The sequence below is a fragment of the Limulus polyphemus genome, unplaced genomic scaffold (genome assembly GCF_000517525.1).
Source record: "Limulus polyphemus unplaced genomic scaffold, Limulus_polyphemus-2.1.2 Scaffold1262, whole genome shotgun sequence".
NCBI classification, from domain to species: Eukaryota; Metazoa; Arthropoda; class Merostomata; order Xiphosura; family Limulidae; genus Limulus; species Limulus polyphemus.
The window spans coordinates 91,988-111,541 of record NW_013666872.1 but is presented as its reverse complement, the minus strand read 5'-3'; the positions used below and the strand labels follow the sequence as shown (position 1 = coordinate 111,541).

Sequence of the window (19,554 nt, the reverse complement as noted above, 5' to 3'; positions counted from 1 at the left end):
AACCAAAATCAAGAGTACCAAGCATTTTTATTTCTTGCTTTTGAAGTTCATATGTCATGCTGTGTTGCAGCCTACAGAGTGCATAATTCTTCTTGTGATTCATGGCATGTGCACATTTTACTGATGTCACCATAGTACAAATTGCAATATTAAGCATCCCTTATATGATGTCATTTTAGTGTCTACTAATTGACTGACTGACAGACAGCATACTACTGTATAGTGGTGTGAGAGTATAAAACAGGTGACTCCTCCAGACAACCTTCGACTCTCTTTCATGGAAATGACATGAAATACCATTTTATGGAAGGTTAAAAACCATCAGACAGATGATTAAAGAACCCCAACTTATCACAAAATAGTGGCTAAATATTAACTTTTATCTTACACCATAACTTTTAGTAGCTACAAAAAATAGGATATCTTTAAATCAAGTAGATATATTAGTAATACAATAATCCCTACAGCTATGTAAGCTGGAAAGAATTAGTCTATTAGCTATATTTGTAAAACTGAAATTCATTAGTGAATACCATATATAAAAGAGCAATAAAAATCAAAACCTTAAGACTAATACAAAATGAATACATCCTCATACACTGCATTAAGATTACAAAAGATAAGACAGAAAGAAAATTAGAATTAATTAGTAATATGATAAAAATCCTTAATATATAATAAAAAATACTGAAACTCAGGTTAACAAAACAGATTTTTCCAACAAATGGAGGCTATTTATGCTAAAAATCAAAAAATTATTTGTCCAGAATAAATATACAAAACTAGAAATAGAAGTTAACCAATATGAAATTTTTAGGAAACAAGTCTTTTCCCAAAGCTAAAATAATATTTTTGTTTGTCCATGCTTTAAATTATTTTTCTTCCTTTTTTTAGTGTTTGCTTTTTTTTTATCAATTTGAAAGTTTAAAGAATACCTTTCAGTCAGTTTATGTTTTATTTAGTTTATTTGTCCTAAGCTAAGTAGTAATGTATTGATAAATTTCTTAGCTACATACATGAAATAATGTTGGAAAAACCTATTTAACCCTCAAACTACTAACTTGTTTTATGCTATTGACAACACCTGTTGCATCATATTAAGTAATTTTGTTTTTGTTTTTGAGACATTAATGCTGATGATGAAATTTAAGGTAATTACGAAACATTTATATTAAAAAAATGTTTTTTGGCATTATTGTGTTTTTAATATTTAGTATTTGCCATCTTGTAAAACATTGCAAAATTGCTGATAACAATAGTCATGATGAAAATATTAGCACAAAAGATCAACCAAAAAAAAAATGAAGTACATTATAAAATACCCAGAAACTTGAGTGCTTTCAAATACTTGACTATTCTTCTTCAGAAGTGAAAACAGTAAAGATTATAGAGTGTGGGGTAATAATTATGAAAAAGAAGTACACATCATTTGATCCTAAGTACTTGCCAAGGTGACCTCAACATTTCTGTTGCTTAATGTCACACCCTTCAATCTCCAATCAAAACTGGTCAGTTTTCAGTGTTAACTCAACAAAATTTTTCTCCTAATATTACATGTACTTCTTTATCACACTCTCCATCCTTTATCCTTTTACTCCTTAAGAATATTCAACTATCTGAAAGCACTCAAATATCTTGTTCTTTGAAATCTACTGTAAAAAGCAGTGTTTGCCATAAAGTGCTCAATTCAATTACACAATGTCCCGTCACGTTGTGACCATCTTATATATACCAGGCTACCCCCAATCTAGTAGTCTCCCGATAATTCACGAAGGTTCGAGAAGGACGTAGCGTGATACTAGTCACGTGATTTAGGTTGCGATGGTCTAAAGTCAAGCCTTTCATTTTCCATAATGTTGTAATGTAATTTAATAAATCTTTGGACTAAAATGTCCAAGTTGAATAAATTCCTTCCTCGACACTATTTGAAGGTATTTTTTTCCTATGATTACTTCCACGGTGCTTTGTATATAGTTTGACTTGCACCTGTCTTACTAAGGAAATCAGATAACCGGGTTAGACTAAACCTGTCACCATTGCATCTGGATAAAGTCTGATTTGAATTCACTCTCGAAACTTTGTAAACCGGGTCCAATAAAACGTTAATGTATCGTCTAACAATAAATCTATTTCTTCAACAACACAGTAAGATCTATTCATATATATTTTTCCTCATACCACGACAGAAACAATCTCACAGAGCAAATTGTTTACCTCCAGAGACAGGCTTGTAGATAGATAGACACATAAAACCTTAATTCATTTGTGAAGAGTACAGATGTCGAATAACTTTGTTGTCAGTGCTAGTGATTTCTGTAAACGCTAATGTAAACTGTAGAATTAACTCTGTGGACTTGAAAAGGGCCCAGTTAACACTAGTTTTTAGTAGCTGAGAGGATCTGACAGTCTGTATTATAATAAAAAAAAAACCATTCCCAAAACCAGTAAGCAACTTGTTACAAAATTTTATTGAAAGAATAACTAAAGGTAATATGTTAATCAAAAACATCAAATCAGCAAGTGATTAAAGCTGAAGATAATATCTTCTGGATGGGTGGCAAGTGCCCATGCAATCATGCAATTTAACAGCAGGACGCGTGAAGCGTGCAAATATTCAATTACATATGACTGTTTCAAACATATCTTAATATAATATTCTAGAGTGATTTAAATGTACTGTCCACTTAATTTCTAGTGTTGTGTGATGTGGAACCATTGAACAGAAGAATAAAAATAGTTGAATAGAAAACTGTCTTCCCGTGAAGCCACAAAAGTAAAGACAATCGGATATTCTTTAAAATTAGAGATGTTGAAGAAAGGTGGCGTTGCATGTAAAAGAATTGTATGTCAGGGAAGGGAAACTAGCCCTAAAAGTGGTAGAACAAATTAATAACAGTCCAGTAATTCTGGAAAGGAAAGTATATGAATCCATTAGAAGATTAAATATTGTAAAAGTTAGCGGCATAAACAATATTCCAGGAGACACCTCTTTAAGAAAATGGAAATTTTAGAAACTAAATATCTGAATGTAATTTGTTACTCAAAGTATAGAAGAAAGACATTGCTAACAAACTTTAAAAGGTGTGTCAATTATCGAGAATGAACGTAGAAGGATTGCTGAATCTTCTAGCACCCCGGGTTCTTAATTATCCAAATGCCTGCCAGGAAAAGAAAGGGGGGAATCCTCGAGAAACTTGTGGATATGGAGTGTGGTCAATACAATATCAGCTTGATCAGTCATACTTCAAAAGTATGGTCAAAAGTAATCATCATTTAATTAAACATAAGATTGAGAATGAGCTGTCAGAAGACCAAGATGGTTTTAGAAGAGATCTTGACACGTAAGAGAACATATTCGGTCTTAAGATGTTAGGTGAAAGAGCAATCGAAATGTAAATAAAAATTTAAACATGCTTCATAGAGTTTGAAAATGCTGTTGATGCATGGATAAGCATGAGAAATTAACAAAGATCTTGCAGCAGAAATCTGGTAGAGCAAGCAGATATCAGGATCCGAAATCAGTTCGAATTGAAGGATAACTAATCAGTTGGTTTGTAGTTAAGAAAAGAGTATGACAAGGATATGTTCTGCCACTGACACCATATAATTTGTATTCAGAATTGTTGATAACAGAGACAATTAGTGATACAGAGTGAATCAAGGTCAATGGGAATCGAATCTATAATAATAGCTTGGCTGATGATACAGCACTTTTGGTTGAATCTGGGGAAGATATACAACAGCTACTGGCTGGTTTGTTGATAAATAAAAGACTATGGACTCAGAATAAATGTCAACAAAACTAATACAATGTCAATGTCATGATCTGTTGAAGCTCTCAGAGTATACAATGTCAGTGTCATGATATGTTGAAGCTCTCAGAATATACAATGTCAGTGTCATGATCTGTTGAAGTTCTCAGAGTATACAATGTCAGTGTCATGATATGTTGAAGCTCTCAGAATATACAATGTCAGTGTCATGATATGTTGAAGCTCTCAGAATATACAATGTCAGTGTCATGATATGTTGAAGCTCTCAGAGTATACATCAAAGCAAACAGGTAAAGAGTTGGAACAAATAGAGAAGTTATTTTACTTAGGGACGAATATCAATAGCGAGAGCAAGTTTGGAAAAAAGATAAGCGATGGATAAGGATGGCAAAACAGCATTCTTCAATCTTAAAGAATTGTTCGGAAGAAACGCCAAACTAAAAGTGAAGAAACTACTAAATTGTAATGTATGGCCAGTCCTCCTCTACAGGATGAAAATGTGGATCCTGCCTACTGAAGCAAAACGACATTTAGAAGCATTTGAAATATTGTGCTATAGAAGAATGATTAAACTAATGAGTAAGTAACGGAATGTGTAAAGACAAAAAAGGAAAGAACAACTAGCGGATATATGTAGTAAACGGAAGATGCGCTATTTTGGGCATGTGATTAGATCTGAGGGAAGATTGGCAGAGATTCTGATGGACAAGATCAGAGGAAGAGGAGTGAGAGGCAGACATTTACTCACTTGGCTCGAGGATATTAGAAACTGGGTTGGAAACGAGAAGATATAATTGGAAAGTTAATGCAGGCAGTGATTGCCAGTGAGGTATAGAGAGAAATAGAGAATCATAGTGGTCAATCCTCAGAATTGGAGAGGACGCAATGATTAATTAATGTTTTAAACATGCTATTGACTTTAAAACAAAAACCAATGTTCAAGATATAAAATGCATTTCTTGAAGAAAGTGTTTCCTCATTTATTTATCATACAGATACAGATATACGTACACAGATACACATGAACCAGGATTTCATAAGTAGCACGTTAGTATTCTGCATTGAGCCAATAATTTCCCGAGAGTTCCTTTTTCAGCTTAGGCTTAATTTATATTATTTAAGTAATTTATTCAATGAAACATTTGAATATAAATAATGAAGTCAATAAGGAATCATTCTGAACAATTTCCGAAAAGTAACAAACAAATTATTCGACATAAAATATAAATGAAGAAAAATAAAAGACACTTTGCAGAAGTTTATCTGTAGCAATAGTTACCAAGATATTTAAAAGTTAAGCCTACTTTATTTAGTAAATCTTATTTAAAAATAATAGTTGATAAAACATTGAAATTATTACTACTCAATAACTTTATGAGGTTTAGGACGCAAGTCATAAAAGCTGTAGTGAGAAAAAGCAGTTAACGGTGTTTTCAGCCATAATCCAAATAACGCCTAAAAGAAAAGTTTGGCTGATGTTAAATATTTAATTTAGATCTGAATAATTATACAAAGCACTATTATGAAATATTTATTCTAATAGTAGTTATAATGTTACGGTCAATCCCATTATTCGTTGGTAAAAGAGTAGCCCAAGAGTTGGCGGTGGGTGGTGATGACTAGCTGCCTTCCCTCTAGTCTTACACTGCGAAATTAGGGACGGCTAGTGCAGATAGCCCTCGTGTAGCTTTGCGCGAAATTCAAAACAAACAAACAAACGAGTGATAATACGGTGAAAGGAAGTACTCTGTCGTACTTGATGATGCCAGGTTAATCTGGTGAAACGTTGTACTTTCATTAAATTTTACTCTGTTTATCCGAATTATCAAGTTTACTTTTAAACGAGTGATAAGTTACAGATCTAAGTTAAACATACTAGTTACAAGTTTTTGTATATGGATATTTGTTTCAACACGTTGCTCGTGATTATTTGTTTGAAAGAAATAATGAGTTATGAATAAGCATTCTTTAAAATCGAGATTTAAAAAATATTCTAAAACTTATGATTAAAAGTAAGTATAGAATTAAAATAATTTAACATAATGATAAATACAAACAGACTAGAAATATTTATAAGTTACTACACAAAATATAAAACTTATAAAGATTATATTTCATTAAATCATCAATTAGATATACTTGCTAATAACAATATTTTCGGACGTAATCTGAACAATATCCCACGAGATTCATACTGCTTAAAAGATCAAGTCCAATTTGTCCTTAATCCACAGATTAAGCCAACAATGTAAAATAATCATCATTTTAGTTAAAAAACATTAAAATTATTTTAGACATTATAACTGTGAATAGAAATAGAATACATTATTATATTATTAAGCATGAAGTCCGCAGTTTGAAAATACTTTAGTTATTTGTTTCTCTGTGCCAATTCCACTTCTAGGAAAGTAAAAATCCTGAATTTGTAAATTTAACATTGACTTTAAAGTGATTTACAGTATCAGGACCAGAAGTTTTAAAGAAGTTAGGTCAGGAGACAGTAAACTGGTGGCTGAAGATTGGAAAGTTGCCTTGAAAATTACGGGACAGCGAGTTTTATTCCCCTAGTGGGAAAACAAAAGTCTAATAAATAGTAACAACAACAAAAATCTTTGCAAATCATTTAATGCAAATCATTGTATGGTATAATGTAAAGAGAAACTTCATTCATTTACTAAAAGAAAATCTTGTTCTACTAATTTGTTAATTATTTTTTTAGGATTATACCTATTATCTGGGTGATGGAAAGGGTATGAATTGGTATATTTAGATTTTCAAGAAGCTTTCGATTAGGTGTCACACAAAATATTTGTATAAAATCACATTGGTCAGAGTTGGTAAAGGAATAATTAATTGGATTAAGGTGGTTGGTTGGGAGAAATCGAAAGGTTCCTTTAATGGAATCAAACTAGACTATTGTTACTAGAGGAGAACATTCGAAGCAGTCCTCTGTTGCTGGTAGTAAAATGAGTAGAACTTTAGGATGTACTAGGAATATATTGATAACAACTCAGAAGAGATAATTATGTTTTATACAAGTTGATACATCACTTGTAATATTGTGTATAGATTGTTCCCATTATTTAAGTAAGAACAATGACGTGTTGGAAGGATTCAAAGGAGGGATACTAGGATAACACTGACTGTGTGCAATTTGCGGAACAGTCAAATCAGTCGCTTATATTCCTTCGTTAGCATTAACCAGTGTTTCTAAACGCTATATCATAACAAAAGGCCTATAGCTCACAATACTTCTATGTGCATTATGGAGTTGTCCATTTATTTGTCTGGTGTCACAAGTTGTTGATAGCGATTGGATGAACCATGTTCAATAAATGTTTGTAGAGGACCACAAGTTATTCCAAAAAAAAAAAAAAACGAGTTAAGAAGGATAATCAATCAGATGAACTGTTCGAAGTTGGTAGCTATTTCAATTTTACTGCCTTAATAATGCAAATGACAGTTAAAATTAGCGAGGAAGTTAATATAATAATAATAGGTGGGCCCGACGTCAAACAAAAGTGGTGTATCAAACAATCGGTTCGTGTACTTCCACTTAGAATAGTGGAAGGAAGGAGGGAGGGGGGGTGCAGTCCACACCCCGATTTATATTATTTCCGCATACCTCTACTAGTTTATAAATAATCCATACAATTGTGGAAAAAACTTGATACTTTATAGAATATAAGAGTACTAGTGATATCGTTGCGTTTCGAGTATATTGTCTTTTCTGTCCAATTATTGTATGAATAACACATGCTAGTAGTGACTACGAATTTTTACAACGTCACACACATAAACACCAACCTATTACTTTTTATATTTTCAGTGTGAAATATACATGCTAACTAAAAAACCACCACGCTTTCCTTAAAACAATCAGGGCTCTATTATTCACCTAAAACCATCACTTAATCATCTTTGAATTTATAAACATTTTCAACTCACGTGTTCTCAGAGAAATTTAAGCATTGTCCCATTTGTTCAGTTTACGCGATTTTTATCACAAATATTAGACCTATTGGTTTCCAGTGCTTCGCCAGCATTCAGCGTTTTAAAAACATGAGTTTTAAAATAATGCGTATAAATTCTGATGTTATTTTAATAAATAATATATTTTATTATTGAAGTGGCTTGAAATCAACGACTTTGCCTCGCTTATTATTTAATTACCTAAATAATTCCTTCTCGGCACGTCCTATTTCTTCTATTCTCTCACGTCTTTATGCTCTTAGTTAGGTTCTTTTTAAGTTGTAATATTTATGTATTATCACAAAATACTGAAGCATTCTGGATTATTATGATGTCTTCCACAACACAACATTTCTGTTTAAGTTTGAGTTTGGTAAAATACTATAGAAATGTTCAAATATCGTAAAACTTTTTGACAATAAAAATATGTAAAAACGTATATATTGTTGAATTATTATAGTACTATCATGATGTTCAGAAGATAAAAATGCGCATTTATAAGGGAAGGTACATCTATACTTAAAACAACCAGTGCTTGCGACATTTTAAAACTGAATACATAAAAATAGTACAGTCGCTAGCGTTTCTGTGTACAAATTATATATAACAACGGAGGTCTGTAATTGTAACCACCAAAAGCTAATTAATAAATGCCAACCCCTGTAGTTTATACCTTTAGAGTACCCTTTATAAAAAAGAAAACAATGATTGCCAGCTTTTACCCTTTGATGCTAACAAAACGTAAATTGAGGGTTCAATCTCTTTTAAATGTCTTTCAAACATGGATTCTCAGCAGAAAAAAAAAAAAGCTATCACACAAAAAAGTAGAGCGTCATCTGTCGGGTGTATTTTGCATTTCAATATTACACAGAATTCTACATATTTTATTAAAAAATCTATCAAAATCTATTTTGGTTTCTTATTCCATTTCTGACACATATAAAATATTCATAATCTGGAATATTAAAAGTACGAAACTTTAAATAGGCATAGTTAAATAACACTAAGCAGGCACTTATTGCATAGTCTACCAGTAGCTAGTGTTGACAGAAATCATAACATATAATTGAAAAAGTCAGAAAACGTTTCAAATTTAAGAACTCCAAGATGCCCAGTGGATAATTTTTCAATATTTAATTTATTTGGTATCAACTTCACATCTTTTGATAGTCAATTAGTAATTTTATCTTGACAAATATGTTGGGTATAGATAAAGAAATTAATTTCTTTTTCCGCGCAGTGAAAGTGCTCATGTTCTAGAAATTATGAAAAAACTATTAATTCTGATGATTAGTTTTCTATTGCTCAAGTTAATATAACTGAGTGAGTAAGAGTTTTTGAAATGCTTACTTAAAAGGCTAAGATTAAAAGAAATATTGATCAATTCTTTGTATATTTTCACATTTTGCATTATTACGAATATCTATTTGCAAAACATCACATTACGCACAATATACAAGACTTACATGAGAAATGCCTTAAACATCCCATTTTTAACCATAGAACAATTAAATTACGGATACTGAATTGGAAGAAGAAAGTAGGCTATCAGATAATTTTGCAAAATACAAAAATAATTGTAAACAATAATGGCATGGGAGAATGAAACCGAGTTAATATTAATATTTTTTAATTTTTAAAATGTACCACAAATTATTGGGTAGCGCTGCATGCAAACATGGTGCTTGGCTGAGCAAAATGGATTTTGTAAATCTGGAGGTTAAATGTTTGCCCTTTTACTGAAGGTTAAGCAATCTTCTAAATGTTAAACAACGGTAACTTGGGGAAGGAAAAGACGCAACTATGACCAAGGTATGCAGTGAACATGACTGAAAATTTTGAATTTGTTTCTGCATGCTTTGTGAGCATAAGACAAAGGATACGTATTTAATGCGCAACGCCAGGGCAGTACTAAAAGGGGAAATGCCGCGACTCGACTTGAAGGACCCCCACGTGGCGAATAATGGCGGGAAGTTCAAAAAAGATGTATCGTGATTCAAATGCCTCTAGAGTGTTTTAATAGAGGTATCATTGACCTAAAGGATTGCTGACATGGGTCAATCACCCAAAAATGTTAGAAATGTATGTTTATGTCAGACTATGGCTTTTGAAATACTAACAAGTATAGGCAATCAATTTTTTCACTCTCTACAATATTATTCAAATCCATAACAAATTTAAGCCTAAAGTAATGTACAGCTTAATAATTAATTTGATAATAACATTATCAATAAATGACTTTATGAATTTTTCATATGGATTTTTAAGGTTACCAAGTATCTTTCATTTCAAGTTTTTATCATAAAAATACATAATATTTTATGTGGACATATTTACAATACTAATATTATAAACGCCTAGTGAAATCGGCCATACGGTGGCGCTTGAAACGACAGCCATTACGTTAGTTTTTGGACGGGTAAGCACAATTTTGCTTCGTACGCCCATTATGAGAGGATATTTTACAATTCCATAGACTTTTTATCTAATTCTTGAGAAAATTATAAACAAATCTAAAAGTTTTTATCATTTTAAGAAAGCAATAATTTATTATTTTTGATTGTAAAATGATGACCATTTCAAAATCTCAGTATTAATATCATTAAGAACGCCAAACGCAAAGCCTAACGGGAAATGAAAGGACCTTGTGAAATGGCGGGAAGTAAGCTGCTTTGGTTCGTAAGCATTGTGCTAGATGCATCTTCTTTTGTTCTCACTCAAGGTAAGTTTTCCCTCTCCTGTTACCAGAAAGGCTTTCAGCAAAAGACGTTAGATCAGTCAAAAGACAAACCAAGAAAGGATTGCTAATTATTCTTATTTTTCTATTGTCCATTAAAAATATGAATACGTACATCAGGGATGTAGCGGAGGCCGAATGACCATTCCAGTATTGTAAAAGGCCCACTATTTTCTGATTTATTTAAAAATAAATACTCGACTTTCATGTTAATCACTTAAAGAACCACATTTAAAAAAAAAAAAAGATGATCCCTAACCGTGTTGTGCTGGCTACGCCTCGGTATATCGAGTAAGTTTGTCTTTATTTTTTTTAGTTCAATAGGCCGTATTGAGTACAGAACATGATGAGTCTTGGTGCTAGACAAAGCATATTATACGACATTTTGACTAAAACATTCCATCGTCTATTGGATACATCAGTAAAGTAAAAACACTTTGGATTACGAATGACTATGTTTATAAGAGAATCTACTTTATATAAATAGATATCCGTATAAACTGAATGCTCAAACTTAGTATATAGCTAAGCCTAATCTGTATCTGCTTTATTATGGGAGACAGAAGTGCATTTCACATTAACAAAAGAAGTATTGGCTGTACGTAATACAAATAATTTTTGGATGTAATTTTGGTAACTATATTGGATTTTTTTTCTTCTTTTTTACACTCAGTATTTTGATATAGTTTCATGTAAAGGGAAAATGTCATGTGGCTATTGCTTGGACGTGAATTATGTTTCTGTTGAAAGCTTTTGGAAAACAACTTTTGTTGAATATCAGAAAAATAATGATAAGATAACCAATAAAATTAATTATTATTATAAACCAAAAACGGTGTGAGAACACTACTCATAGCACTTCAGCATTTGCACTATTTACAATTTTAATTGGTCAACGAGGTATGTAAAACCCGATATCGGTTTTTTCCCTTTTAAATACTGATAATATGATATAAGGATGTTGTATTTTTCAAACTTATAAATAACATGTCAGGCTATCAATGGTTAGATGGTTTAGCACTTTGCAATCAGGACAATTCAGATAATATTTCCCAGACAAATTGTATTTACAAATAGTTAAGTGACAATTAACACACTTTGTTGTTTGATATCCATAGTCATTTAAAAAATAATCGGTAGATTAAAACTTAATGTTGTGCATTCTCGTAAAAGTTGTTTATATCATCAGCATACATGTAGAACGCCTAGGTGATGAAAAACTCAACTTATTAGCTGAACTTCATTACAACTATTTTAGTAAAGTGAGGTCAAATATTTACATTATATTGAATATTGATTCTCTATTAAATGACATTTTTCGAAACGGATGAAATATATATGAGCAGTTTCTGAAACGAAGCATCTTTTTTTTCAATTTAGAGAAATAATCTTAATGTGTTAAATGGTCTGATATTTTACTCTCAGGTTCTCAAGGTCTTTACGGTTTCGGTTTGACAATTTTGTATTCGTACAAGTATTAAATTTCATATTCTTATTCGTAACAGAACCACCAACGCTTCAGTCCTTTGGCTTTCCTAATGACGCAGTTCTGGGAGCAAGTGTACAAGTCTTCTGTAACCTGAACAAAGGAAAACCTCCCGTAACGTTCACCTGGACCAAAGATGGTCAGGTTATCTACGAGGCAGAGGGAATCAAAACTGGTAATTTCAATGATCGTTCCAGTTTTTTGGTGATTGAAAACGTGGCTGCCGACAAGATCGGTAATTACACCTGTACCGTGAAAAATACTTTCGGAGTGGACAGTCACACTGCATTGTTGATAATTCCAGGTACACATAAAACTATTTGATACATCTGTTTTCGTGTCTATGAGAATTGTTTTTCTGTCATACTAGTTGACAAACCTTTCCATTAACTGTTTGATGCGGGTACAAAAGAAACAATGGTGTATCTATGCTGTTGCCATTTTCACGCCAATAATACCCATCAATGATATTGTAAGCTTAATGATTGGCTTGTTTGAATTATTGCAATTGTTTCAATATGATCTATGTTTGTTAGTTGTGACAGGTATGACAGGAAACAACCGTTAATTTGTAAGTTGACAAATGTTAAGTTTGATCACGTTTTTTTGTTATAATTTATATTCGAACTAATAGCTAGACAGTTCTGTAATGTGTATGAAAAATAGACCTATTAAGTATTTATTAGACCCAAAGTGAATGTTTATTTTTAAGTTTTACGAAATTAATTTTATTATGAAGAAATGGTGTTTGGAAAACGATTATATGTTTCATGCACTAAAACACTTTATGAGGGAGGGGGGTTGCATATCGATACCACCTGGTTCGTCTAATTAACGAAAAAATATTAATTACCTAAAGACTGGCGGGAACTGCCAGCAGCGCTTATCGTGAAATAAGCATGAATTTCGTTCAGTAATTAACGTTTGATTATACTAATAGCGTTTTCCACCACCAGGATTGACAAAGTAACTTATACCTCACGTGATGATGCATTGGATTCCTATTTAGCGTTTTATTTGAATTGGCGACAAACACTGCAGGTAAGCAAAGAATTTATTTGACTTTTGTATAATTATTGATGAAAAGTCATTTTATATGAGTTATAGAAATAAAGGAGTCTTTATGTAATTAAATAATATTTGTGCTACGTATTTCCACTTGACATCTTGTTGTTAGCCAAGCTTAACTCAGTAATTACTTGCGATATTTCGGCTGTAAGTAAAGAAAATTAGTGAATGCTGTGTTATTTTTTTCTTTGAACATTCAATATGTATTTCATAAGGGAATTCTTGTTTATTAAGAATTAGTGAGTCACTATTGTAGTTATATTTTATTTTGTTTGGAATAAAAGTTTTCCAATATTTCTTAAATATTTTTTATTTAGCTATTTGTTAAATCTTGCCTAATTATTTTAGTAACTTTTATAGAAAAAATCGTGGATTTATCAATTCTCTCAAGAATCCGACGATTTGAGTTCGAAAAAAAAGATGCTATCCTAAACCACGGGTTCCATAAAGGCTTTTGGAGAATTCGGCACCAGATGTTTTTTATGAAACAACAAATAATGTTTATGAGTCAAAGGCTGTTTCTCCATGATGGATTTGCTTGTGATGTTTCTGATCTGAATTGTGACTCGGATGTAGCTGAAGCATATGTGTACACCGCCGATGTGGTTTTAATGGTAAGAATTCTAACCATATATTGTTATAAACCTTTGGTTCTTTATCATGTAGCTTGATAAGGAACCAAGTTTTTCGCACAAGAGTAAAGGGATTTTTTTTTCTTTTTCCAATCAGAAGGTAATACAATGATATGATTATTTACAAGTTTGTAATCCATAATAAACAAAAAAGCTCAAAGTTTAAATAACATTTATGTTAGGACTAATTATATTCATATTAATTATATTTTATGTATTTTCCTCATAATTTAAATAATCTTATGTATTTTTAATCGATACATTGATTTAATAAATCACTTTACGGACCAGCACGATACTGCTATTGTACGTTCCGTCGTACTTTGATGGGCGGAGCTTATTTGTGACGTACTCTAGCCATATCTATATTTGAAACGATATTGATCAAACGTGGGAGCCGATTGGACACACGCACAGAACGAAAATTCAAAAATACCAATGTTATTACAATAATATACATGTAGGTCGGTCTCTCTGGAATAACTAAATTCGATGTTTTCAGGATTATTTCACAACAGTTGTACATATACCAACTACAATCGGAACAACGAGTAGTTTATTGGGTAAAACATTTTCAATAGCGGTTTTGTGTTGTGCAAACGCCAATATCTCGCTTTCAGTGCACTCGCGGGTTCGCAATAATATCCTTGAAATCGAACTTATTAACATTACCACTTTTAAGTAGACATTTTCCCCTTTTTATATATTTCCCTATAATGGGATTAGAATATGTCATAGCATATAACGACATCTGTCACGTTACCGCAATCTGATACTCAATCACCAAGTATAGCGGCTCCCACAATGGAGAAATTGTCATTCTCAACAGTACTCACTTCTGAGCGATAGTGGGATTTGACCCTTATTCCTATTGCACAACCACGACCCAAGGAGTGGAGACCCCCTTTTTTTTCGGCAATGAGAACCAGGAATCCTCAGATTTGATAATTCTGTCATGCTAAACACTAGGCCACGCCTAGCTCACTCCTTTAAGAAACAATTACTTTGAAAATTGCAATCATAGGCATGTTTTCAAGTAAATATTTAATGCTAATCAACGTGTCGTGCAGTTATTAAGAACAAAGTATCCCAATTGGTAAGAGTGTTTTCAACACAGGAACAAGGTAGGAATACAACAGGTCCAATGGCCGAAAAACAAAACTTTGGTGGACAAATCAAGTTACCCTTTAGGTCAGCCCAAATTTTAAAAATGTTCGTGTAGATGATGACTTGTATTCCATAAGACCTTACTTGTCACAAAACACTCAGGAATTAACTTTACTGAAACGGATCTAACCATTATCGAGCTCTACTAATTCAAGTCACTTTTCATAATTTACTTAGCGATTCCTAAAATACGTAGTAAACATTAACATTTACTTTTGGTAAACGTGGTTCATAGTATTGTATGCAATAATACAGGTGACATTTGGAGATAGCCGGCCTTAATTCTGAACTGATAGACTAAGAGGGAAGGCAGAATAATCGATCCCAACTTTATAGTAATTTTGTTTATTTTTTGGAAATTACCGAAATTAAATTATTTGACTTATTAAATACAAACTATGGTTTACTTCCACAAACCCGCCATGTCGTTTGTTTTAGTATCTCCAATCTTGAATAAAAATATTTTTGGTATTTCAGTACTATAAATAATATAAATTAGTTACACTTTCTTACACATTCCCATTCTGCTGGGATAATAAAGGTAAAACATTGTTCTTTAAAACATCATCTTTCATCGCTTTATTTGTGTAAAAAGTTATCTTGGCTAACAGCACATTATATCGCAGTTAAAATTTGTTTCACGTATATTGATTAAATTGTTTTTTTGTAAGTTTGGAAATATTTTATGGACTTCACACTCTTTAATGATTTTAAATTTCGCCACCACGTTGCGCTATGTTAGCTGATGCACTGTAATGTCGGTCAGAAAGTAGAATCTTTTGTATCCAAAGGTTTTCATCTGGGGGTTGAGTAAACTAATTGATATCCTGTGTGAAAAGTGGTTGTAGTCGTGACCATCCATTGTATTTGAAGAACGTATTCCTTCGATATAAGTATACTTACTGGAAAGGATCATTAGAATCGCTTGTAATCTTTTCTGTTCAGTTTCGGGCCGTGGCACTCTGTGGATATAAGCCGCCATAACTAGGATTGACGTCACAATATACATAAAGAAATGGCGCCGAAATTCCTTACGATTATTGTATGGATGCTCCTTACTCTCGATTTAGTGTTTCTAATGGGTAGGTTTTTTTCATGAGATACAACTTTTAACTAATATATTTGTTGCTTATTCACTCTAGTTACTGGTGAAATCTAAAAATTCCTGGTATCAAATTATGATTCTTTCATATAATTTTTTTCTATTCGCCATGTTGTCTCATAGGTTCCTCTCCTTTTAGGCTTGGTAACTGTTAATGTACGTTTAGGCTTAAGAATGATGGTGCCATTGACAGACTATTACATTGAATGTTACATGTCCATCTTTAGAAAAAATTGTAAATTACTCGACATCAAACTGTTGATAGTTAATTCAAATTACCCAAGTTTGGCTATATAGAATTAAGCTTAAATGTTAATTATTTAAAATAAAATTTCAACAGCTCTTCAGAATTGTGCACATGTTATCGACAATTGTGTATGTGTGATTTGAGTTTTACGAACAAAAGAAAAAAAAAGAATTCGAAGCAAAATTACATTAACCACAATTGGATAGAATTATGTAGGCATAATAAAAATTAAAACCCGTGAAAATATTACCTATTAATAATAGTCTTTTTGCACGTATTATACATATACAGTAGTATATTTTTCAAATATATTTAATTCTAGCCATAAAATAAAGGCAAACATGAAAGATTACTTATTGTTTTTTAAAGTACTTTCTGTACATATATTATAGTGGGTTCTGATAGAAGTGTAAACTTTAAGACTGGTTCATTGTTGTGAGCAAAGTTAAGGGATTTGGTGGACCGTTTTATAAAATTTTGGAATTTTGGCAAAATGTTCCATATAATTAGTAATCCAAAGTTATTTACATATGAATTTTTTTTCCCTCATGAGGACGTGAATTTCAATAAATAAGTGATGACGTATTGAAGCCTTATCCATTCTTTGATTCGCTGCTGCCGCTGGAGTAACGAATCAACGAATAGATTAGACTTCTACGTTATATTTTCTTCACCGAAATTCACGATTTGGCGAGAAAAAAGTTCGTAAATGAGTAACCAGTTTGTTTGTCCCCCGAATGAAAATGGATAATTAATTGTGACTGTTTGTCACGTTATCACGCACCTACAGTATTTTAGATTATTAGAGATGAGTCGAGGACTATACATCCAAACCAGTGCATAATTATTGCTACTATGTTATTTTTTGTTTTCTTCTGTCATTTGGATGGGCCATGACCCGCAAAACTTTTATCATTGAACCAGAGTCGTTCACGAAAGGTCAGTTATTTCATACTGGTTATCAAGTATAACCTGCTTAAAAACACACACACACACAAATTGAAAGTTATTGGGGCAATCCTAATGACATTACTACCGCAGGCTTTATTTAACAACAGTCCAAAAGTTGTACTTAGTTGAAAGCACATAACAAAGACTCCTTAGTTTCCGGAGATCACCCACTGAAAATAACGTGTACTGTACTTGCTAACCCTAATTTATGCAGCCAGTCAATAGGCATGAGCACGAGATGGTTGGTTCAAGAAAACCTAATTTGTACAAAAATAATTACAGCTTCTGATATGTTAGGATATTGATTTTTATAAGTATTGGTATTAAGAGTCAGTTTACCTGTAAAACGTGGTTTGTTTTATTTTCTAGATGTTCCTAAACTTCATATATTTGGATTCCCTGAAGGCGTGGAACTTGGAGGAAGTGTTCAAATACTATGTAATCTCAATAAAGGAAGTCTTCCCGTAAAGTTCTCTTGGACTAAAGATGGAATGCCAATCAGTGAAAAGGAAGGGATTGAAACGGGAATCTTCAATGATCGTTCCAGTATCTTGGTGATCCAAAGTGTGTCTTACGTGAATATGGGAAACTACACTTGTGTTGTTAGAAATGATAAAGGTTCCGATAGTCACACTGCTCAATTAATTATTCCAGGTATGTCAGATATTAGAATAGGATATTATCGATTATTTATTTCTGGTAAACGACCAGAAGACACTGTGGCATCATAACATTTGTCAATTAACGCGGTTCACGTATAAGTTTCTCTTCAGAAAGTAGAGATCACAGATTGACGACTTCATACAGTTTAGTATTTCACATAAACTGTTACATTCTAATGGGAGATCATCCATCAATGAACCCATATCAACATAATGTTTGATTTAAACTGAAATATTCTTTTCTTCTGCGATGTTAAATCCTCACCAGACGGGATATTTTATTTCCAATTTGCCGAGATTCTGATATATTAATAGTGGACGAAAGGAGTTTTTAATTTTTTTTTTATAACTTCTATTTCTGTTTTTACTAATTAATCAGGAGTATCAGTTTACAAAAGACTTTGGATGGGCAAAGAAGATAGACCTCTCGTAAGTCCCCAAATTCAGTAGGGGAGCCCTACGCAATGACGGCCTAACTAGAAATGTCTAACAGAAACTGGGGCCACCGTACGAGCTTGAGGCGCTTCTCTCCAATGACGCTCCTGTAACTAATACATAATCTTTACTTTAGTTCTGTATTACGTAAATGGCGAATCCCTTCGGAAGGTCAATTTGAACTTTATTTTACACGATTTAAAACAGTTCAATTTCCATGAAATTATATGATTGTGACAGTTGAAGTACATAACTATTTTCATAACACATTTTACAAATAAAATATTTTTTTCCTTTTTTATGCAGGTTTTTGGATTTCTAGTAGACAATCGTTCTTAGTAATCAGCATTTACTTTCGACAACTAGGAAGCACACTTTCGAAGTTTGCACATTTGGAACAAGAAATATATATTACTAGTGCATCTGAAACAAGAAATATATATTTCTAATGAACTGATTTAGTCCTAGCAGTATTTTAAAAGCTCTAAGCTTCTACTTTATATTCTGTTTAGGATTATTAAATAAATATTCACAGATAATTTCACTCTTTTTCATTGACACTTATAATAGCCACCACGTGGCGCTACGTTTAATTAAATTGCGTAATATCGGAAAGGCAGTAGAACCATTTCTATCCACATTGAATTCCACTAAGCCTTGGATATTTTTAGCTCCACCGTTTGAAATATTTTCATATTTGTACCACAAGAGATACGAGGAAAAGTATTCACACGTTAGATGTGTGGAAGAAACTCTTGTATTCAAAGTCGACCTGGACTGATTGCAACCTAGTGATACCGTTGATTGTAGAAGCAACCGCCGCCATTCTTTGTTGGTGACGTCACGCACTACATGGCGCCAAGATTATTTTGGATCTTTTACTGCAACTTATTATTGCCATGTGTTTTGGTTTTAGGTAAGGATTTTGCGAGTTTTTGTCATGTAGAATATAGTATTTCTATTGTGATATTTGATTCTAATATTTGGCATGTGTACACAGTTGCATGCGACTTAGGTTACTATTTGCTATTATAAATTTCAATGTAATGTTCGACCTTGATGATCTATCATAATACAACATTTAGGCTTAACTATCGCTTTATAATTATTCTTGTTTAATATAGATGTCGTGAGTTGTTTTTATGTACATAATCACCAAATTAAAGTGAACGAATATGCATTATGTTTAAAATCATAAATAATATTCAACGTTAAACTGGTACACAATTGACTCCTGAGGATGACGTTGTAACGTCGAAACATGTAGAGTCGTCAACTTTTTGAAGGCAATAGATAAGCCTAAATAAAATGTTTTAATTGTG

At 32.3% G+C, this 19,554-nt stretch overlaps 1 protein-coding gene across 3 annotated transcripts in view; it reads left to right on the top strand.

The window, feature by feature from the left end:
* Nucleotides 1–10,363: 10,363 nt before the first annotated feature.
* The window catches only part of LOC106462830 (Down syndrome cell adhesion molecule-like protein Dscam2), a 70,317-nt gene continuing 61,126 nt past the window's right edge, over nucleotides 10,364–19,554 (top strand). The window contains exons 1-2 of one of the 3 annotated variants that reach the window (XM_022390211.1): nucleotides 10,364–10,467; nucleotides 11,988–12,272. In XM_022390211.1, coding sequence (XP_022245919.1) covers nucleotides 10,380–10,467; nucleotides 11,988–12,272 — 373 coding nt within the window. In that variant the 5' untranslated portion in view covers nucleotides 10,364–10,379. Of the gene's footprint in view, nucleotides 10,468–11,987; nucleotides 12,273–15,626; nucleotides 15,918–17,504; nucleotides 17,790–18,879; nucleotides 19,149–19,554 lie in introns of those variants that run through there. The other 2 variants (XM_022390221.1, XM_022390222.1) reach the window with 2 other exon arrangements.